We start from the raw sequence: 24,158 nt of genomic DNA on the forward strand, positions 1-24,158 counted from the left end.
TTAAGAACCGGATCTCTGAAAGAAAAGATTTCTTTTGCTTTGATCTTAAACATTATTTCCCGTGTGTGCCAGAAAAAGTGGGTGAATCCATAATGTTTGGATAGTGGGATGCACTCTTGAATTACAGATAAGATGGTATGAAACATAGTATCAGTGGACTAACTTACATCTTCGAGAGTACGATGGAGTTAAAGGCATTGGTGCTTGGTACATGATTAATCAAGTACCGGGCCTTCCGGAAGTTGCATCTAGGAATAGAAGAGGGCAGATGAAATAATTATTCTGATGATAACCCTCTACGGTTGACGTACAACGTGTAATTATAAATGAACCTGCAGCAATTTAAAGTACAGGGAATAAGGTTTTCAGATAATGTTTTACGTTTGTAATTACCTCAGTTTGTAAGATTTCAAGCGTAGTAAAGTTCATATAAGCGCGGTCCTTCCTGCACTGGGTAGAAAAGATCCGGTTCAAATCCAGTAAATGATGCGAAGAATTTTTATGGGCCTTTTCACAACGTGGTTGAGTTATTAAGTAAGTCTCAGATGAGGGTTTGTGGTCTCTGTTTTATCTAGCAAACATGCAAATCGGCCACAAAACTCACGCAACTTACAGATATAATATACATGGCGCAATATGGTCTAAGTCGCTGATGCACCTAAAACTCAACAACAACTCAAGTTGTAAAGGAAAGGAAAAGGGGAAGAATATCTAGGAGAGAAAGAGTCACAAGGGAAAAAAAATAGATGTAATTGATAAAGCACAAATTTTACCCTAGCGGCGAGTACTTTAAACTACTGCTGCCACCTTTCTAGTGTCAAGATAATTATAGCCCGAAGTATAAAATTACGAAATTGCATGAAGTTACTTTACTAATATTTATATTCAGACCATCGGTATATACTGCATTTGGATTTGCTGATATTTTGTTAGAAAAGTGCTGGATGTCAGCAGTAAAGACAGTTCCTAATGTGAGGAACACCTGTGGAAACTTGCTTGGAAAGCTCATTAAAATTTCGACAAAGTTCAGCTGAAATACATCAGCTTTGCAGAAACATTGTCAAATGATGCCAATCATTTAATCGTTAACTCGTAATACTAGAAAACTGCACACCAGATATTTCGCATCAATTTAAAATACAAAGCCTGAAGGCAGTGTTGCCGTTTCTACAAATTTATCTGTGGATCTACAAACCTTTTATGTCCTTTCAGATTATTTTCATAGAACTGCAGAATCAACAGAATCAAGTTCGAAATGTTATTTAAAAATTTAATTACGTTTAAATGGAGGCTGTTAATATAAAAATAAATCATTCAAATTTATTGATATTCAAAGATATCAAAACATTATGCTTAACTTCCTCTTTCACAAAAAGTAAGTTTTATTAGAATATAACATCACAATATTGTTATGATCATCCATACTCCCGTTTTTATATAATGAATTGATTATCGGACTCGAATCAATAACGAGTTTAACAATTCAAGTCCAATAAATACACCGAAAAATTAAGTATTATAATGTATAATTTGTATAAAAAATGTCACATCCTACATTCGACTGATTTCATTTGAGGTTTCAGAACAGGAAAAGTAACTTCACGGAGTGATTGGCAGTAACAGGAGTGGCAGAATAGAGGATTCCTGGAGGAAAAGTACCATGAGAAGCTAAGCAGCACAGCTTCGAGCAAATATTCCTATAAGAATTCCAAACAACAGAGACATAATCGATGCTAACGGAACAGTTGCTCTGTACAGGACACCATGTCTCTAATCTTTAAAGTGGAAAGTATTCCTCTTGACGAATCCAAAATTTTTAAAATTCCCTTGACGAAAGCCTTTCTAGCACCAAGAAGACTGAGAAGGACTCTGCTGAAATATAAAGATGAGCCGTGATGATTCATCTTAATATTTAGGAAGAGAAATAAGCATTTAAAAGAGAGTTCTCAAAGAACCATTATCGAATAATGCGATCATACATGAAATTAGTTAGTCATGCGTATCCAATAACGTTACAGTATGATCGCTTTTTTTTTTGCCCCACAAAGAAGTGGTCCATTTGGAATAAAATAATATTATATAAAAGATTGGATTAAAATTTCGTCCAATTCTACTCTAAAAGAAGAAGATTAACTAGAAGAAAATAAATTACTGGGATTATATTGAAACGACAGATAAATAGAAATTTTGTTGGCCTTCCATGCTCTCCAAGATGAGGCTACTGTCTGGAAAGATAAAGTGGAAGCTATAAACTTTTTAGATTTACTATATCTAACATGGTTACTGTCAGATATTTTCTTGATCAAATATCGACAGAAGTGAGATTGCTCGCTAGAGAGAAGTGCAGGCCTTATCTGGAAGGGAACTATGGGCTAGAGGGCGTATAGGGTGGTAGCATCCCAATTACTTTCGGTAAACCGACAGCCAAGTAATTTATTCTTTCGGGAGTGAAATAGAAGCGGAATGAAAGATCTCGACTGAATGTTTGCCATTCATGCAAATACCAATCATCTTCACAATACAAAAATCACCTTCACGTGGTAGATTACACAGAATTTTCAGATGAGTCCAGAGTCAAATGAACTAAATTCGACTATCGACAAAGTATACAAACCAAAAACTCATTTCAAGTTAATTCCAAAAGTCCTGTGCGCATCATCTGATTAGTAAACGCCAGAAGAATGTTTGTCTGCATCTACCGAGATAGCTCTCAAGTTCTGGTGGGTGATTGACCTGGAAGAAACGATTAGAAACCAGATAGTATTTGTTCACTGGGGCCATTTGCATTTGTTTATTTTACTTTTAGCTATGATTGCTTTTCTTTTTTTAATTCTTATTTTATTTTCAGAAGAATGCCAACCGGGATGCCAAATGTTTTGCATCAATGAGGAGAGGAAAGATCACTAAATTAACTGTCGCATTCCTAATCACAGTGCGCAAATAATAAAGATGGTAAGTATAATTAAATTGGGTCACATTGGCAGCCTGTGGATAGTGGCAAGCAATGAATTGCCCAGACTCAAATTTGACATAGAAGATGTGTTAACGAAATACACTAAAATTAGTTCCAAATAGTTGGGTGGTTGGTTTGGTGTTTAATGGTGCATTGGCAACTGAGGCCATAATCCGCCATTCGCCGGGATTCTTCCTCTTGCTCAGAATAATCACCTGAGAGCATAAATTCAAATTGAGGAAAGACAGATGTAGGATAGATGTGCGGAAGTTTGTCTTTAGCCAGCGGGTAGTTGGTTGGTGGAACAGACTTCAATCCTTTGTTGTGGAAGTTGATAGCCTAAATAAATTAAAGGCTGAGCTGGACAGGTATTTGGAACGAACGGAGGGGTGAAATGGGAGTGGTTTTTTCTTTTCTTTTTGGCTGATGCTGCATAAGCTTGCTTTCTTGCATCATATGCTTCTACTAATGCTAATGCTAATTCCAAATAGTGATAAAAGGGAATGTTTGGGGCTTCGTGCAGCAAAAATGCCGACATACAGCACAATGTAATTGATTAAGTTACAGTACAGTATGAAGAAGCTACATACTACGAAAATATAACTGTTTGATGTGACAACCATTTTTTCATGTATATTGCTGTAAATTGTGTGTGTGTGTGTGTGTGTGTGTGTGTGTGTGTGTGTGTGTGTGTGTGTGTGTGTGTGTGTGTGTGTGTGTGTGTGTGTGTGTGTGTGTGGCCGGTTTTCTGTTTGCTAGACAAAAAACACGAGTTTCCGAGAGAAAAAAAACATGCTAGCCTCGCCTGAGCCCGACTAACTCAGCTACGTTGTGAAAAAGACCCATAAAAATTCCAAACGTCATCGACGAGCTCGAACTCAGGTCTTTTGCACCCGGTGTTGGGAGGATTTTTTTTGGCATTTGCAAAATGTCGGGAAATGATTGTGGAGAAAAAGTTTCTTCACTTGTTCATTCAAACTTACACATCATTTTGCTCAATCCATTTTGCGAAAGGGATCCTCTTCTTAAGTTTTTGAACGGCAGTAATACAGAGGCGGTAGCAATGCGTTACTATCGGTTTGGTAAAAGAGCTTTATCAACAAAGCACGATCTTACATTTGCAATACCATCTGCACCTTTCCTTTCTACTTTGGTCGCATCTGCCTTTATAGAATTAAAGATGCGTGCTTTGTTAGTCATATCATGAAATATGATGATTGCGTGTGGCTCCAAGTGCACACTATATCACTTTATTTATTTATTTATTATATTTTTTTGTTGTTGTGCCTTCCTTTCCGCATGAAAACGCTAACACTGTCTAATCCAAATTTCATCGCTGGGCGATTGTTGGGTTAGGGACCCAACAATCGCCCTAACAAAGTGACGCGTTTTAATTATAATCACCCTATATGTAGAATTTCTAGTTTCCAGGGCATTCGTGTTTATCGTGAATTCATAGCGAGTGTACCAAGCAGAAAATTCTGTAACAAATTTAAGCGAATAAAACACCACCTTGGTAAAGCTTGGCAACTGGACATCTTAGGGGATATCTGATAAAGGTAATACAAGACCATGATTTGAATCAGTAAAATGAACGAGAGAGGTATATTTTCAATGGAGAGAGAGAGAGAGGGGACAAAAATTAAAAATTCTGGGGAGTAACAGAAGGGTGGCTTTCACATAATTTACTTTCGGGAAGCGTGTTGTAGCCCACTGAAATGAAGGCCAGCAACAGTGGTCGAGGTTGATAGTTTGGTAAAGTTGAAAGCGAAACTAACACTCATACACTGCTCGAGTCTTTACAGTGGTATCGTCACCGTCCTCCCCACACCCAGTGGAAGAAACGGGTTCGAATCCTGTCGATGACGCGAGGAACTTTGGTGGGCTTTTTCACGTGGCTGGGTTAGTCGGTTTCAGGCATAGCTAGAAAGGTTTTTCCCCAGAAACTGGGAATTTTTTGTACAGCAAAACCAGCAAAAATCAACCAGAGAACATACGCAATTTACAGACAGAATACAGGTTTATGTAATCAATTATGTGTAACCCTAATATAATAATAATAATACACTTCTCGACAAAATGTTTTTCATGAATATTTTATTGGGAATGGTGTCGCCGAATGCGAATATTTGATATAATAGGCATCCAGGCATGCAAATTCCGAGTATCCAATAGAAATCGATCTACCACCTTACAGAGTCGCACATTATGCAAATTATTCATGCCTATAAAAACACGGGTTGCGACCACATCACTTTATTCCCATTTCTTGGCGTGCTCAGTGGGACAGCCACATCTCCAGTACTCAGGATGACAAGTCATCGTCGTTTAGATGATTCTTTGAGATGGCGAGCCGTTGGACGACTGGAAGTCAAGCATTCGCAGGCGGAGTGGCACGTTAACTTAACGTGTCATGCAGTGTCGTATCGGCACTATAGAAGCAATTTCAGGAGACAGGAACTATTACAAGAAGAGCTGGTAAGGTCGCCCGAGGGTTACGTCAACTAGAACCGAACCGCTATCTGGCTCTAACAGCAAGATGGAACCCTACGATGCCCTGTCATGAACAGTTTCTTGAAGTTGCTGCGGCCACAGGCGAAAACCTTTCCAACCGAACTGTGTTAAGAAGACTCAATTCAAGTGGACTGTCCAGTGGTTTGTATCCCATTAAACTCAAACCACCGGAGAGCTCGTCGAAACTGGTGCCATGAACATGTGACTTGGAGCCCTGACAAATGTGGTGCAGTTCTGTTCTGTGATGAGTCACGTTTTAGCCTACAAACTGATTCTAGACGTTATTTCATCTGTAGACAACGAGGAATGCGGTACAATCCCTCCAACACCAGAGAAAGGGACGCTTAAGGTGGAAGCGGTGTTCTCGTATGGAGCGGAATAATAATAAATGGCCGAACCACTCCCCGTGTTTTTGATAGGGGTACCGTAACTGCGCAGAAGTACAGAGAACAGATCCTCGAACACTATGTGCGACTTTTTTATGGGTGCAGTTTCCGCAGATTTTCTTTTCATGCACGACAACGCTGATGCATATAGAGCTCAAGTGGTTGAGGAATATCCTGAAACGGAAGATATCCAAAGATATCCAGCACGATCATCAGGCTTAAATCCGACTGAACATATGCGGGACGTCCTTGGGCATTCCATTTCACGCCAACAGCCAACTCTTCGATCACTTGGTGAGCTAAGGTCTGCGCTAAGGGAAAAAGGAGGATTTGTTGCCATAGAACCTTATAGAAACGCTTATATTGAGCATTACTCATCGCTCTCATGTCTATTGAGCCATTGGAGGGGCTATACGCCGTACTGAAGTCATGTGACCATATTTTCGAGCATCTTGTATCGACTTCTGTAATGTGCCCTTTTTGGTAATTCTTATCCAGCCCCTATAAATGTTTCTCACTATCTCTTAATTTCATCGTTATTCTATGATACGCCACCATACTAAATTTTGTTCACTTCATCGCAAGTTGCACGAGTTATACCACGTTTTCTACGTGCTTTTTTTTTTATTTTTTCGAGCAGTGTACTAACGCAAAAGATTTGTGTTACGAAGTTTTCCGCAAAATTGTTGACTACAAAAGTCTAAGAGACTGGCTATTTCGAAAAACAAATGACCACCAAAAATAGTTAATATCCAAAGAGAAAAAATATCACTTCAAATGCAACACTAGTAACACTTTCCGTGTTTTTTTGTTTTTTTTTCATACTTTTCCTTTCCGCGTGGAAACACTAACACTGTTTATTTCAAATTTCATCACTGAGCGAACATTGGATTGCCATCTGTAGGTGGCCAAAGTGAAGCGTTGTAATTATAACCACTCTGTATATAGAACTTCCTGGTTGCCGTGGTACGGTTGTGGTCATTAGGAAGAAAACATTTTGCAGCATGGTGTCGAAAGCGTGGAGTGAACGTGATCGACCACAATACTAAAGGACAACGATGTGAAAATAATGGAATCCTCTCTCCAGCTAATTTTCTTAGGCGTTATCGAAGTGCATATTTGATTGTCACAGTTTAATGAGTACAATTTTACGAATTATTAGTTCCAGTTATGAAGAAACTATACGTGAACTACTCTAACTGGGATTTTTCTTTGTTCAATAAACATGTAAATAGAAGGAAGAAACAGACTTACTAATTTTGGAAAACTATTTTATTAAAAAATATCAAACTTTTGGAAAAATTCGGTCACGGATGGCAGTAGTAAGAAAAGAATAAGGACTTAACCTATGAAATAATCATTTTTACCTGTTGTGGGCGGTAAATTCGAGCCTGATCTCCGACTTCGGGGAACGCTTCGTACGCGAATGTTGGTCCTGCAGGGAGTGATGGTTGTAGAACGCTGGCTCGAAGTGGCGAATGAACTCGTTCAAAATGAGACCTTTGGGAAAAAAGGAAGTATACATTATGAAGTTCTATTTTATTATTTATTTTTTAAGTCATTTTAATTTCTCATATATCGAGATCACCACCTGGACAGCCAATAGTCCAGAAGGGTATATAATCAGGATACTGACAAAAAGATGAAACACAAATACTTGTATACAGATTAAAAGAATAAAAATAATAAATTTCGTATAAAGAACATAACAATAATAATGATACCCCGATGCTATATATTTGTTCAAGTAAACTCCTTAAATAATAAACAGAAAAACAAAGGTCAGAAACCCTTACGATATCTAACAACTGATAACGAGCAAGGTCAATTCTTACCTCGCCCAAGTTCTTACTTGATATCTTAAGTAAAATCTTGGTGAAGGTTCAGGAAATCTATTACAGTAATCTCGTAATCTCATGTACAGTACATTAGAGACCTTCTAGGCATCTATACAGTCAGTGGCTAGCGAGGACGATTCTTACCCAGACCTTTTATGCACATATTATAAGATACGCCTAAGACAATGGCTTATAAAGTATTATAAAAATCAGTCTTTCACTTTTCCAGTTGCATGTCACACTCCATGACCCACAGATCTAGACTGAGTCATGGAGTATGACAAAAGTTACTCAGTGAAACAGTTTCTTTAGGTGATTTCAACCTGTACTGACTAATCAGTTGCTAGTTCTTAAGGGTTTTTTGTCGAGGTACCTTTCTACCGAATTTTGAGTCAACTCATATCCGCTATGCACCCATTCCCTTCCTCCATTAAAAAATACTGCTAGAGAACTTTCACTGTACGACTATCCATCGCGCGTATCACCCAATGAAGTTGCGAAAAACACTTTGTAATAGTATACGAGTTTTTAAACCTGAAGGACATTATTTGATAATGAATGCGTCGGAAATGTAATGCAATGAATACATTATTGAATGTTTCCTTTTAATTTTTTCCCATAAGCACCTAACCAAGACACAGAGAATCGACAGCAACAATTGATGGCCGTAGGTGAACCGCACATTAAATCATCAGTACTGCTTTGATAGGCGCATTTGCACCACCTGGTTTAGTCATAATCAACATTCCTCTTAGCAGGATACTCATATTAATGTGACAAGGACTTACATACACGTTTTGAACACATTTGTGCGTGAAGGAAGTACAATAGGAAGCAAATTAAACTTGGACTTAATGGACAATGGGACAATTCCAGACAGACTGCCCCCCATAACACTCTGTGTAATTCCCACAAGCGACCCAGCCTTAGCTGTCGACAAGAGGAAGGCTCTCGCGAGTAAGCATCGATCCATGAAGCCAACATAGGCTTTGCGTCGTCTCTTAGCGGAGCCACCAATCCCAAGGTTAACTAACTAAGCACAGGAAGCTTGCAACCGACCGAAAAGCCTTCATGTTCTGTTCAATAGCATACGCTAAGTCACAATATTCCATCCTTAAAATTATCAGAGATGAAAAATCACAGGATATATTCCCAAAACGAATGTTGAAGAATTCCAATTCAAGATTGTATCTTTGAAAGAATTTTGAAGTTTTCAGCAAAGATCAATTCGGACTGTACTTCCATCATTTAAAATTACAGCGTTACTGTTAAAGGTTATCGCAAACCCGCTGTTTGTGCGAGTTGACTTACTATAATCTTCAGAATTTGTTATCTAAATGTTTTGCTATATTTATTTATTTTTTATTTGTTCCAACACAAACCCAAGACCAGCTAACCTCCGTCATGGTGTGAAAATGCCCTACACGTAGAATAAACTGCAGGAGACCCAGAATGTATTTATTTTTCTGAGAACTGTTGGTCCTTCTGCTATTTAGAAGTTTTGACTGGTTTAAAGTAGATAATTTTCTTGGACATCCTTTTAATTGAAAGTTGATTGATTGAAGAGTGCGTAAAAATTTAAATGTAGAGATTCATGAAGAGATTAAGTTGCGATTTTGTCCAGTACAAGAATCGGTGAGAGCGATTACATGCTTTTTCTTGACAACATGCATATCTACGTTCTTTAACACAAAAGACTAACTCTTGTGATCAAAGATAATGCTATCAACTTACATTCATAGTAAGGCTCTTCAAAAATCATAGAAGAATCACTTGGATCGTTTAAGTCCTTATTGATTGCCACAATATACCGAAACAGTAACTTCAACAACACTGAGAGTAACGCTAATGAGGTTAATTGACTTAACGCCGGTATTGCACAGGAAATGCGATAGCGATTAGTTTACTCTTATTTTCTGATCTTACTAAGCTGTTATCTTCAGAAGCATGACTTAGGCCAAATTTGTATACGACAAAACAACGAAGATTTTGCTATAAGCTAGGGGATCTAAGTCAGCTAATAAGAACGACTTACACTTTGCTTTATAAAAGCTACTGTGAATTTTAAAATTGTTAAAATGGAAGCCGTCCATTGGTATTTGAACCAGGTCTGATTCTTTATATTATAGCTCTTGGTTAAATATAAACATTATTATTATGATTAAGATATAAAGTTTTTATTATTATAAAAACTTTTTCTTTTTTATTGGATTTTTTCCGCGCCGTGTCAGGTACTGGTACCAAGTACATGGAGTTATTATTATATATATAGCGTATCCGGTTACTGTTATTACTGATGGTTGAGGAACTCCCTTACTATCCTAGATGGTGTTCAGAATCGCTGGTTTTTTGGGTTCCATGTAAGTGTTCTCTGGGAGGCCTATTGCTGCTAATTTTTTATGGGGGCTCTTTGGCCGGTAGTTGACACGGGGATTGGGACAGTCATTACTTGTTCTATATGCCACATTTCTTTGACTTTCTGTTTTAGGTCTGTGTACTTCCTGATCTTTCCCTTGTAGGTTTTCTGGAAGTTGCTGGTGTTGGGCACCACTATGTTGATCAGGTTAGTAGCCATTTCTTCTTGTCAATGAGGGTTATCTTGTCTGTTGTGCGGGATTGTCTTGTCTGTTATTATGGCGCGGTTCCAGTATAGTTGTGAGTAGAGGCCTCTATTACGGCCTGAGGCTCGTACTTGTAATAGGTAAACTTTCTTTGATCAGTTGGTATTTTTGCACTAGCTTCTGGTGTATTATCCTGGCCACCAGGTCGTGTCTATAAGTGAACTCCGTCTGGGTGATGGCCCTGCATCCTGCAGTGATGTGCTGGATTGTTTCTGGGACGAGGTAGCATCGACATAATGTGTCATGTGTTATTCCTGGGGTGCTTGGCGTTGTATTTCCTGGTCTTGAATGGCGAACACGAATTCTTCTGTCCGTCTCGGGGAAGAGTTTCCCGTTCGTGAGCCAAGGTTGGAAGCCATCTTATCCAGAATTCTGGCAATCAGCAGTAACATTATCGGCCGTCTAATTGTGGAATGAAATGGAAAGGATTAACGTACAGCTTACACTTCCTGGATTCCGTAGATGTCAAATATGGATCAGTTTGGAGAAGCTAATTCAAGAACATAGTAACTAAACTGGGAGCACACAAACATGCGACCTGACGCTGGCAAGCCTTCTCACTGTCGTTTAGATGATTCTTTTTTCTGGTTCATGCAAAAACCTGACAATATCGCCGATGATTTGATTCTTCTAATTCCAGGTCGATCGCGTCTTCAACTAAAACAATCAGCCAATATAACTCTTTCTGAGCTAATCAAGTGGTCAAGTATACATAAACTGCAAATATCTGCCACAAAAACAAAACTGATGTTTTTTTAAGGGAAAGTTAGATTACAGAAGACCTCCAAATATAAAGATAGACGGAAAGCAAATCCCTTTTGTTCCTGAATTAAAACATCTTGGCGTAATTTTAAATGACAGGTTAACCTTCTCCTCTCATATTAATCACCTCGCCTCGAAGATTATGAAGTTCACTGCAGCAATTATCCGCATCTCCAAATCGGACTGGGGACTAAATAAGAAGACACTCTTGCTATATTATACAGCAGTATTCGTACCAATAGCAACATATTCTTCGGGAGTCTGGTTTCATAGAGCCGTTAATGTTAAACTCCGTTCCAAGTTCATCTCCATTCAACGGATTATGCTGCTTGCCATGCTCCGGGCCTGCAGGACAGCGTCCTCTGCTGCTCTGCAAGTCCTTGTTGGAGTCTTACCACTAGACCTGCATGTCATCTTCAAAGGACTATGCTATCGTCTAAAGCACGGAGTTCCCGGCGAGATTCTCAGTATCTCATGCAACTTAACTGCTAACATCAAAAACGAGAAACGGAGAATCTGGAATGAACTTATCAGTGTCTGGCAATCACGATGGGATTCCAGTACTACTGGTCAATCACCCGCTCTTTTGTTCCTGCAGTTACCTTCCCTCTCAACAAGAACGTCCACCAATGGTTTTCTCCCAGCCTAACAACATCGTATATACTTACTGGGCACGGCTCCATCAACTCCAAACTCTTTCAGTTAGGCTTGTCTGACACCAATCTCTGCTTGTGTGGTGTTGAGCAAACCTGGACGCACATTCTGTATCGCTGCAGCCTGTACCACGATGACAGATCTACACTACAAGCTGTTGTCAGCAACTTCTCTGAAGGAAATGAAGTGGTGTTGACTGAAAATTCTCAATCGTTCTCAGCTCTACAAGAATTCTGCACTGCTGTTTTCACCAAAAGAAAGCAACTCTTCTCAAGTTTATCAACATATCAACAACAAGGAACCAACCCAAAACCTGCAATGCCTATCGATATCTCTTAAAACTGATATCGCTTGCCATGTACTTTTTTTTTCTTTTAAGCTTGTACCCCAGTTTGGGCAGCTGTGGATACAGGATTAGCTAACACCCACTGGTATAGCACTACCTCCAGTGGGTTGCGGGTTTCGTTCTTCCTAGGACAGAAAAAGACTGCTGTCTTGTGGTTCCTGTGCCACAATTTATACTTCTGATTAGTTGCGTGATGTGATTTGCTGTGTGAACGTGTTACATGTTCATTACACTTATAACATTGTAATTAAGACGATTATATGTATATATCATTGTATATATATATATCTATGTATGTACATAGCGGATTTGCCAGTTTCTGGCTAGGGGCCGCTTGTTGTTTTTGTTAATAAAGAGAAAAAAAAGCCATCTTATCATTGTAGGCTTGATAGAGGTCATTGTAGTGTCTGCCATTATTATTATTATTATTAAAATTATTATTATTAAAATTATAGTAGGCTATATAGATTTTTATACGAAAAATAATTCTTAAAAAGTTATATAAATTGAATGAAATATATATATTCTGAAAGACTGAATAATCGATTAATGAGGGAATGTATTTTATTTATATATTATTATTTTTTTTCTTGTCATTGTTTCACAACACAGTTGAAAGTGTTGTGAAACAATTTAGTTAAGGGCACTAGATGAGCATTCAATTATAATATTACACTAGATTAACTGTGGGGGTCGGGAAAATTAATTTCCCCGGATAATCCTCAAAATAAGCAAAAAAAAATTTGGATTATGAATATAATCGGGACTATGCATTTAATATTAAAAAAAATGCATATTCTATTATTTATTGAAAAACGAAAGTAAAGAAGTTTGTTTCCATCTGCAACTCCACTATCTGCAGTATTGCACTATCTGAAACTCCAGCAAATCCGATTAATTTAACTTTATTCTTTATTAAATCTCGTACAGTTTGTTCATCAATATTATTCAGCCGGTGACAGGCGAAGTCTTCATCCCCTGCGTCGAAAAGCAGAAAGATCTGGGTGTGATCTTTGATCGAAAATTAAGATTCCATCATCACATAGAAGAACTCTGTGCTAAATTCAACAAGAAACGGTGGGTTGCCAAGCAGCACTTCATACATATTCATAACACAAATCTGATAAGAACATATATCAGGACGATGATTTTCGGAGGTATGCTGTATGGAGTAGAGTTGTGGGCTCGACCGCAAACGACTGAACGCCGTAGAATACTGGTTCCTGAAGTAGGCGACTTGGAAGTGTCATCTCTCACCACAACTTCACACAACACCGATGGCCAAAGCACTGAATCTAACCAGATTAGCAGCCTTAATGAACTAAAAACACAAATCTTCAATATTAATATGATCTCTGGAAGAATCTCAGCGCCCAATATTTGGAACAGCGTGTGCTGGCGGATCCCCCAACCAGCGCTTCGCTCTACTCCCAAGTTTCTGGCTCTAGAGTCGAGGTTACAGTTTAAAGATTGATTCCTCCTTTTCAGAAGCTCCATCTAGCTCAATCCTTGAACACCGACCTGTGCAAAATTTTAGATGACAAAAAGGATAGAGTGCTCATCCTAGATCTGCACGTGTGTTCCACAACCATTAACTGATGTGAGATCGCTGCGGCCCGGCCAGAATTTCATGGAAAATCGAATTCAGGAAAACTATTCTGGGTTATTTTAATTTACTTTATTATTTTAAAATGATGCACTATTATTATAATACTATATTTTATTAAGTAAATATAATCTGCTCTATGTTATTTATTTATCCTATATTATGTTTCCGGGGAGATGACATCTCTGCCGCTTGTTAACCCCTGGCTTAATGCCGTGAAGGGTTTTGTAAAGTCTGGGTACCTGCGTATATCTTTGAACCTTACAATAAAGATCATATTTATTCATTATAATCTTTCATTAAAGTTGACACTCCAGCACCTTTTTCATGTTTATTGATGAGTTTTTATTGTATTGAATTGTATTGTATTGAATTTTTTATTGTATTGAAAGTTTTTATTGATGAGTTTTTATTGTATTGAATGTAACAATTCTTTTTCTTTTTAACATGACGGTTAATTTAAAACTTTTGAAATAAACGGAAACAAAATACGCGTGTACTTCCTGAACAACCGCAGCTCAAGGGCCCACCCGCTTAACACGCACTAACCGATGAATAATGGACACGTACCTGTTTGTATGTGGACGTTCCTAGGGATTGAAGGAATCCCTAAGGAACAGGATTGTACAGTAGACTCCCAGTGGTGGATTAACGGTTTATGGGGCCCTAAATAGTATTTTTTAAACATTTAAATTTAAAAATAAACTATTGTAAGTAGATGGTACTGTAATTGATTTTTTAAGACATTTTAAATCAATTTTTTTTTCGTCCCCCGATGAATCCACAACCTGGTTAAACAGCCCCCGGATAATTGGGAGTCTAATGTAAATTCAAATTACATAGCATTCCACATCATGTTATGTATGCGAATTTTTATAGTTTCAGTTTAGCTGTCCACAATAGCAAGCTGGTGCAGGGTATTGATCATACCTGTTGTGGGGAATTTATTTAATTTCCAACTACATTTTTAGTACCAATAAATTATACAAATGTGAATATATTAAGTAGTATGAGATCCTTTAATCACAATTTGATATTTTAATAGCGGTTTTGATTACTCCAGACAACGATGCAACATACAATGAGCTCTCGTTTGTTAATGAGGATGAAACGCATTCTTCGAGGAAGGTGGTGCGTAACTCATGTAAGGTTCTAAGAAGTGGTTGACGACTCGAAATGCGCCTCCATACCATAGAGTATCCCATACATGTTAAAATGGATGTGCAGCTCCGTATATGGCATGCAAATATGCCTACACAGGCCATCTCCTCAGTAGCAGACCTTCCTGGTGTTTATGGGCTGGATTCTAGTCATTTGGCCTCTCTTATTATAGATATATCTCATCTGGAGAGATAACTGCCGTTTACAGTTCAAAGGGAGGGAAGATTAGTCGATCCAGTTTAGATTGGCTATACTTCCCTACCTTTGAAAGAAAATACAGGCATTAAAAGTACCAGTCACGGGTGGTACTACTACTATTCCTATACTCATCTTCCAAAGATGAAGAATGAGTTTCCTGTATAAATGACTGTTATACTAAATACAGTTTTATTCCTGCTGAGTTAATTTATTCTCACTGATGAGTTTATTTCAAAGGGAGGGAATGCATCACTGGGACTTTAAATGAAAAGGCTGCTTGAAAAAATTCTTTGTCTGCCTACTTTTTAAATATGGCTCATGATAATGACTTAACCATCCAACTTGCTCTGGATTTAGCCAGACTCAATGCCTCTGCCACTTGGGAGGCGACTTATTTCACTGTTCGAAAAATTGTTTTTTTTTCACTCCGTGGCTGAGTTAGTCGGTCTCAGGTGCAGATAGCAAGGTTTTACCCCAGAAACTGGGGTTTTTCGTCCAGCAAAACAGACAAATAGACCATAGAACACACGCAATTAAGAGTCATAAGACACACAGCACGGCAGATGAATTTAATTATTCGGGTGGCCTAAATATAATAGTTTAGTTCAGTTTGTTCGACAAACTGCTGCACACAGTTAAAAACTGCATTCAATTCCCGAACTGGGAGCAGTTCCACAATTGCGAGAAGGTCCACGTTAATGACGTTACTTTGACGTCATTTCACCTGCGTAGCGTTCAGGATCTATTTGTTACTGAAAGAATAAAAATAATACCGTCCGTGGTGTTTTCTCGGCAGTTTTATCCTTTAATTTAAACAAAAGTAATTAAGTTTAGTTAACTTTACCCTCAAGCAACTTTTAAGTTACGTCACGAAAAGGAACTAAGTTACTTTCAATTATTTTTATTATTATTTTTTAATCTTGTCTCATAGAAGGAAGTTTAGGGAAAAGCTTCGTGGTTCGAGTGCTGTAGAACATAGTTGCGTACATTGTATATTTACTTAATCAATGATGTACAGCATGCATTAAATGAAAAGGCTGCTTGAAAATTCTTTGTGTGTCTATTTTTTAAATATGACTTTTTAAAATCATTTTTCGTTTAGATCTAGTTTAGCTAAGGGTAAAAAGTTTTCTTAATGCACGTTCAACATCACGTGGAGGAACTGCTCCCAGTGGCAGTATGCAGGTAAACTTCATGAGTCCAGTCTTCTGTGAGATTTTATATTTGTGTCCCCTAGTTCTTATCTCTCCTACGAGAGAGAACAGACCTTCCTCATTTATTTTACTCAACCCTCATTGCTTTATACACCTCAATGAGGTCTTCTCTTAGATGTCTATCTAGTCGCCAAACTTTGCAGTTTACAACTTTCTTCATATGTACATCGATTTGCACTCATCACTAATCTGATTGCCCTTCTTTGAATCCTCTCCAGACGTTCTTCTTTGTTTTCTTTTTCTTTCTTTTTTTTCTTTCTTTTTTTTTTTTTTTTTTTTTTGATGCGGTCTCCAAGCCTGAAATTTAGTCCCCTTTCGCCCCTTCACTATATTCTTTATTTTGTCGGGGTTTGTATCGTTTCACCCCTTTTACTACTCCGCCTTTCTCCTCTCAAACTTAGAATGAGATGACAGATAGAGTATTATTTATTTTAAGATAGTCTTAAACAAGAAAGATTGTTACTTTTACAACACGCTCTTACGACTGACGTGTTTGATTTACTTCATTTTTTCGAACTAATACCGCACTTGAGTATCCGTAGCTTGTAATTTCAAAAAACCGATTGGGAAGAAGGTTGTTGGAAGTAAGTATGGTGCTGAATTAGAAGTAGATGGAGGCCGGTTTCTGAATATATTTTCATTGATTTTTTTTTAAAAAAGGGGGTGTCTGTTTACAGGTTTACAGGTTGAAATTCAGATGAACAAAACCCAACTAAATATCTGTAAATAAGGTGGGAGCAGAAACTTAATGATGTGTGAGGGAGAGGAGTGAATCAGTGAATAAAATGCTATGAAGGATAATCGGCCAGGCAAATAATGGCATGAACCTTCGGTATGTCGTGTCTGTAAACTGTGGTTGGTTTACTTCCTAAAGAGCCCCAATCTTCCGAATTTAAAATAAAAAATAAAATAGAAAAAAGGGATACGCAGTCCGAGCCTAAATAACTCAGTCATGGTGAGAAAGCAAAAAAAAAAGCTCATAAAAGTTTCTGTATAGCGCTTACCAGAAACTCCGACTGTTTCACACAGTGTCCAAAAGCGACTGTCGTAAATTACGTGCTAGTCACGACCACATGAGCTAAAGATCACTGATTAGCTCAAAGTTGAGGATTTTTTGAAGAATATCATACCAGAAATAGAAATAGTATTCCATATTTAGCATTTGTAATAAACAAATAATTTTGTTTATTACAGTTTCTTGTTCTATCTAGCCACAGAAAACGACAGGAGCGACTAATATCTGATTTTTTTTAAAGAATAAATAAGAAAATAAGAATAAATTGTAGATATGATAAGGCGTAAAATGTGATAAGATATGATTTTTCCAAATAAATAAATCTGATCAAGAGATATACGTATTATCCGAGTTTAAGTGTAAGGATGTACTAACATTAAAGAACAAAATTATTCTTCCCATTCCTATCGTAAATAATCTGAAGTTTGGCATTCAAGGAGCTGCATTGAGATATTCGATAAGTTTTCATATTTGTGCCTCACAGTCTAGGAAAACAGGAAGAAGGGCGCAGCATACCGTCATCAGTAAAACTCTGTATTGGATTTGCAGTCAATGGAAGAAATCCATCGATATAAAGAAAGCAGTAACTGAGGCAACCGAATTAGTCAAGAATAAAATTTATTCAGTAATGAACTGTTTTAGTAACTCTGTCTTTTTTCTGTTAAAAATACACTCTCCTCCTCTCCCCACATTTTCATCCTATTATATTTAGTCTTTATCTTTGGTTCGCTGACTTTGTCCATTCTATTCAACATGTGGCTGTTTGTTTTGGGTCAAAGCAACTAAAGCTACGAAGCGCCAGTGTATTGTGTCTGTTACCCTCAATTTCTGGTGGAAAACCGTCCAGCCTTCACCCGAGATCTGCTAATACGGCCCTGGTGTAAAAAAGAACTTCTCTACACACAAATTCCCCCCGGTCTTGACGGGAATCGAGCATAGGCCTTTTTCACACAGTAAGGGTAGTAATCGTATCCACGGTGTTACCCACAAGGGAAGCAAAGTCTGTTTGGTTTTTAACAGGTACTCAAAAAGGAATGGATTTTATTACTACCTCTGCCTTTTCCGTAAAGTCTGTATCTACATAAAAATTTAGTTTAGGAGAAACAAATTATGTTTCTATTAAATTACAGCAAATTATTTCTCATTATATTTTATGACTATACGTTGAAATCCATCTCAGTTGTGATACTTGACCTGTTTGATTCATTCTGTCCTCATCATCTAACATGTTTTTGTTAGACGTTCGCAATGGTATCATTCTTAATTCCTGTGTAATTAATCCCACACTGATATATCTGAACTCTAAAAAAAAATCTATCTGTGAACTGTGAAAAAAAAACTCGATCTGTGCCACTGTATTCTGTGAACTGCGAATCCTGTAATCTAGATGTATGAATAACTGGTTCGCATGATATCTTCTCATGGAATTTATTTATTCATTTTGCTATTTTTTTATAATTATTTATCTTGTTATTTTATTTTACTATATTACTATCCACGTGAAACCCCTGGCAGCATGCTATGATGGGCGCATTGCATCGTGTCTTTACGTACCATAAAGATTAATTAGTCATCGATTTTTTTTATCCACGAGGGCGTTACTGTTCCGGTTTCATCTTTAATCCATAATACAGCACTTAGAGACACAATCACCTGACCACGATTGTTTATCCAAATTTTTAAATTAATCATCTGAGTACCGATTGTCAACTGCTAAGAACATTTCTGTCATAAAATCTTACAGAAGAATCTGGCAGGATATAGTTTAAGCTGTTTATCTTCAAGCTCCAAAACCTTTAGTACTTTAAATCTAGTATTATAAGATCGACAAGAAATAAAACTTAAAGTCAAGAAGGGAGTCAGCTCTTGACGATTTTTATCCTGAAATTTCAAAATAAAAATTTAATATTTCTATAGAAAAAATTTAATATTTCTATTAAACTTACCAGTACAAAATATTAGAAAAATAGGTTGTTTTTCTAAATTTTCTAAGTTTACATTGGGTCATATTGTACCAGAAAGGGTTAGAAATAAAAGAATAACAAGAAAATAACAGAGAAAACAGCGCCTTATAATACAAACACCTAACGTACAAAGTTTTCAAACTCATTAGCAAAAGAGAAATATTTCAAAATAATCAACACACCAGTTCTAAGCATCCCCCAATTAAAAACAAGTAGGGCAAAACTGAGCAGAGGTTCCCACCAAAAACAGGAACTAAACAGTGAAAGCTTTCTCAGAAAACAAATGAAGACCTGCAGTTGGAAACACAGCTCTTTGCAATAAGGATCGAAAACATTGATGATGAAATTCGAACTCTTCAACGAACAGACTGCTCTATTGGCAAGGATCAGTAACTAAAAGAACTTAGCAAATTTTGATCCCTCCATTAAGTCTAGTCAAGAGATGGGCAATCGCTTCATCAGTGAAATCTTACAGTATGGTACCACAGCTAACCTTGATTGATGATAATTGAATCCCAGCATCTCATTCATCATGCAACCAAGAACGTTTCCTTAAAGATCTTAGAATAGTCTCGAATAAACTGACAGCGACTAGGAGAAGAAACACATTTTAGCGATATCTTAGAAGAGGCAAGACTGCACAATAACACCTTCTGTTTCTGCAAACTAGTTTCGACACGTTTCATTCCGAGTCAGCACAGAACGCCCTTTGCGAATACCATTTTAATTCAATTTCAGACAAACGATATTTCATGTGGAGTTAAGTATTCATTTTAAGGCCTGCCAGACTTCATTAATTACGAGGGATAACAACAGCGTCAACGCCCCCTGGAATGAGTGCAGCGAACTACTCTAAGTGTTTCTTCTTTTATCCATCATGTGTTAACAATAGTGTGACAGAGACACAGGTAAAACGGGAGAAAACACGAGCCTTTGGACATTTCCCCGAGAGTACAAAATAAAAAAATAGAATTAGTACATGCAGTCTTTGTCGACATAAATCGTTGAAGGCGACGGCGGGCGGCACGAACTAGACGCTCGCATGTTGGTAGTAATTATTTTCACACTGCTCCACAGTCCAGAACACATCACCAGTAAGCTACAGGAAGTGTGATTTGAAACAATAAATTTTCAGCGCGCATTTCGTACTGCCTTTCTTCCTCTCCTCTCCGCTTTTTGAACTGATCTGTATTCTGGTGGTGGAGAGCAGCACTTAGTCTATTTGTTCCTTGGGATTACGACTAATGTGATGGGAAATTTCAACTCCCTTTAGCAACACTGCAAAGAAATGTAAACTAAGTTTTTCTTTCTTTTGATTCAGTTGCAAAAAAAAAAAAAAAAAAAAAAAAGTCTTTTCCAGACTCAGTGAAAGCAAACAGAATTGAAAAGATTTAATTATTTCGAAAAAAGTCAAGGCAAATTGTGAATGCGTGCAGGTTTGAATGAAAGACAGAAAGTGGAAGTATCGATCGATGGCTACATTCGGAAGGGTACGATATTAATAAAGCGCTAATCAGCGATGCAGTTGCGGAAATATCTTCTCAAGGGCAAAGGCGTAAAATGAAAACGCGCACCACCATCATTTAGGAGTGAGCAAGCGAACGAGCGGGAGAGAAAGAGGGAGTGAGAGAGAAGGGGGTTGGATTTGAATATTCATAGCAAACTCATTAAATCTTTAGTATTCTGTGCAAGTCAGTAACAGCGACAACCGATACCCAGTCAAGCGCATAAGGCAATATACAAGAAAGGTGGAAACTGTTTTATTCATAAAATTCGTAAATTTTAGGTTCATTTGTAGAAATATTAATCTTAAATCTCATAGGACTACGTAGTTTGCTGGTATGTCACTGATACATCAGTAAACTCTGTCTGCGTGTCTTATTTATAAACGAGGATCTTTCTCTCCGCCCCTTCTGTCTATTTCCCTTTAAAGCAATATGTCCTGTGTATAATGGCGAATGATTGATATCATCCATTGAAGGTCCTCTTTCAATACCCTCGCTCTCAGACCAGACAGACTGTCATTTGCAGTGCGCTACTAAATGACATCACTGAAGCACATTTTAGCAGCTAACAAAGGTTACTTTAAAAATTATTAACTGGAATTATTGCTGAAGATTAGCGTTTGCAAATGCCACGTTGCATTTACAACGACACACTGTTGACAGATGAACTAACTTGAATGCATTGATCACACGTTAATGTGTCCAAGCACGGTGTGTTTGTCTGTTTGGAACCTCTTATTTATGTGCACAATTTCTTCGTGAGAGATTTATGAATATTCTATTAATTATGTATATTATTTCTGTATGAGGAGGCAAAGAAAACTTAGTAAGTCAGAATGAGTATCACAGTTTGCCGAATAATTAGAAACTTTGGTTATTATGCAATATGGGTGTAATTGTGGAAGGTAGTGATTTTAATATCTCTACCTTCCACAATTAAGTCGGGAGTCCATTAACAGTTGAACGTTCAAAGTCCAAGCAAGAAAAATATATTTTCTTATGGCAAAAGTACAAACAGTAGTCGATCGATAAACGTTTTTTTTTTTTCCAAATCTCAAAACCGGCACAGAAAATGAGTTCGGTTCTTTTCTTATTTATATATTAGCATGCATCTCAAGGATTCATATTCTATTTATAGTGTACGCAACAGTAAGATAAAAATATCATAGAGCTTATCAGGACTAGAAAACACAAAAAAAGCTAAACAACTCATCGAATGATGTGCGGATTCTATTTATATTGTGTGATGCTGCATCAAAATAAACAACAAAAGAAGCACGCAAGGGTTACACGGAGAAAAGTGTATTTTCCAAATTAATTACGACGAATTCTGAGTTACTTATCTAAGGAAGCAGTTCTAATAAGTAAGGATATCGATGTAAATTGGCATATGACGTAATTCCGTGAATGGTCACTCTTGATTTTATTTCTGTCTAGTGATACGAAGATAGAAGCTGAAAAGTTCGAGAGTAATCATATACTCCTGTACAAATTTGAAGAGGAAAACACAGATCATGACGAATTCGTGTGTCAAGAGCAGTGGAAGTACAAAGTTTGATGCAAGATGGATCGTAGTCTACATTATGATATTGAATTTGTTCCTGAAGAAAAGATACTGGTATTTTATGATCTCCTTTTGAGTTGGTTCAAAAATATGAACCAGACTATCCTAATGATTCTAATGATGAGGACGAAATTGGGCTATATCATCTAATAGGAATAGTAGGCACTGTGCCCAGGGCCTAAAAAATTGTTTCTTTTTCTGTATGATAACTTTAGAAGGACCTCTTTTTCAATAAATCTATATATAGCAAGGAGAGGCACTTTACATACAGTAACAGGCAAAGTCATTTCAATTAAATTTTTTTTTCATATAGTGAAGGAAATTTAACCCAAAAGAGGAACTTTTCGAGATTTTTATCATTGCAAAATCTGCAATAAATGCCTTAAAATGGTATAGTGATCAATCAGCGGTAATGGCCTGTTGCATATTGTTTTCCTATCCGAAAAAAAAACATTATTGAAGATAATTTTGTCACCAGTTTACCCACAGAAATTGATACACCTATAAATATAACTTTACAGATGGTATGATCTCAGGTAATTGATGCAGAGTATTGAAAATCTGACATCAGTTCTTTTTAAATCCTTCTTTATTGAATATAAAATGATACCATCAGCATAAATTCCAATAAAACACCTCTAAACCACACAAGGTATGTTCCTTTTAGAAAGCTTCTTCTGATTTTAATTTTATGTTTGATTGTTATTATCAATATTAATATAAATCATGCAGTTCTCCAAATAATTTACTAGTAATTTAAGAATATTCCTCTTACTCCATATGAAAATAATTTATCCTGCAAAGTTCTTAGGATAATTAGGTCACAAGTATTAGATAAATCAAGAAACAATAATATTAAATCATTATTATTCAAAAATAAGTTAAATTGATTAACGAACTTTTAAATAACAGCTCAGTATTCATATGTTTTGATAAGAATTCTTATTTAATAACTAATATTTGCTAAAGAAGTTGCTGACGTAAAGTAAATAAATTCTCAACTATTCTGTTAAAAAAAGATTTCAGTATTATTGGCTTATAAGTATTAAATATAAATATAATATTCTTAAATATAATAAATTGGTATGTATATATTAATAATTAAACTTCTTTTACCAATTATCTTGTTAATTAAATCCCATTTCCCCTTCGAAAAAATATTCTTATCCTGAAATATATGTGAAAAACCTGAGTTCGAGTCCTATCGATGACGTGAGGAATTTTTATGGGTTTTTTTTTTTCATAACGTGGCTGAGTTAGTCGGTCTCAGGCGAGGGTAGCATGGTTTTTTCTCACGGAAACTCGGGTTTTTTCCAATAAACAGAAAATCTAGCTCAGAACACACGCAATTTACAGACAATATATACATCGAGCAATATAGCCTTAGTCACTGATGCTCCTAAAACCACAACAACAACATCTTTGATTTCCTAATTTATAAATCTTTCACAACCAAAGCCTTCAGAATGTAGCAGCAGAGAGTACTGAAAATGAAGCTTCTGAAACTGGGGTCTACATGCCTGGAGACATTGAGTGTAGCCCTCAACTGTTTTCATGGCATGAACTCAATGATCTGGTAAGAGATTTAAATTTACCAACTGAATCTGCAGAACTCCTTGGTTCTAGACTTAAGACAAAAATCTTCTAGCAAAAAAACGGAATGAATTGATGTGGTCGCTACCCGTGTTATTATACGCATGAATATTTTACATAATGTGCGGCTCTGTAAGGTGGTAGATCAATTTTTATTGGAAACTCGGAATTTGCATAAAAAAGATGATTATTATATCAAATATTCATGAAAAACATTTTGTTCAGTTAATTTTGTCGCATAGTGTACATCTAATGCTTATGCTC

The 24,158-nt window shown here is 36.9% G+C and overlaps 1 protein-coding gene across 1 annotated transcript in view; it reads right to left on the reverse strand.

The window, feature by feature from the left end:
* LOC150080477 (disintegrin and metalloproteinase domain-containing protein 10-like) overlaps nucleotides 1-24,158 on the reverse strand; it is a 540,219-nt gene that overhangs the window by 341,586 nt on the left and 174,475 nt on the right. The window contains exon 2 of the mRNA XM_090380704.1: nucleotides 7,221-7,353. Within this exon, the coding sequence (XP_090236830.1) occupies nucleotides 7,221-7,353 (133 nt within the window). The remainder of the gene's footprint in view (nucleotides 1-7,220; nucleotides 7,354-24,158) is intronic.

This window comes from Mastigoproctus giganteus, chromosome 9 (genome assembly GCF_048544385.1).
Source record: "Mastigoproctus giganteus isolate SK-2022 chromosome 9, ASM4854438v1, whole genome shotgun sequence".
Lineage (NCBI taxonomy): Eukaryota > Metazoa > Arthropoda > Arachnida > Uropygi > Thelyphonidae > Mastigoproctus > Mastigoproctus giganteus.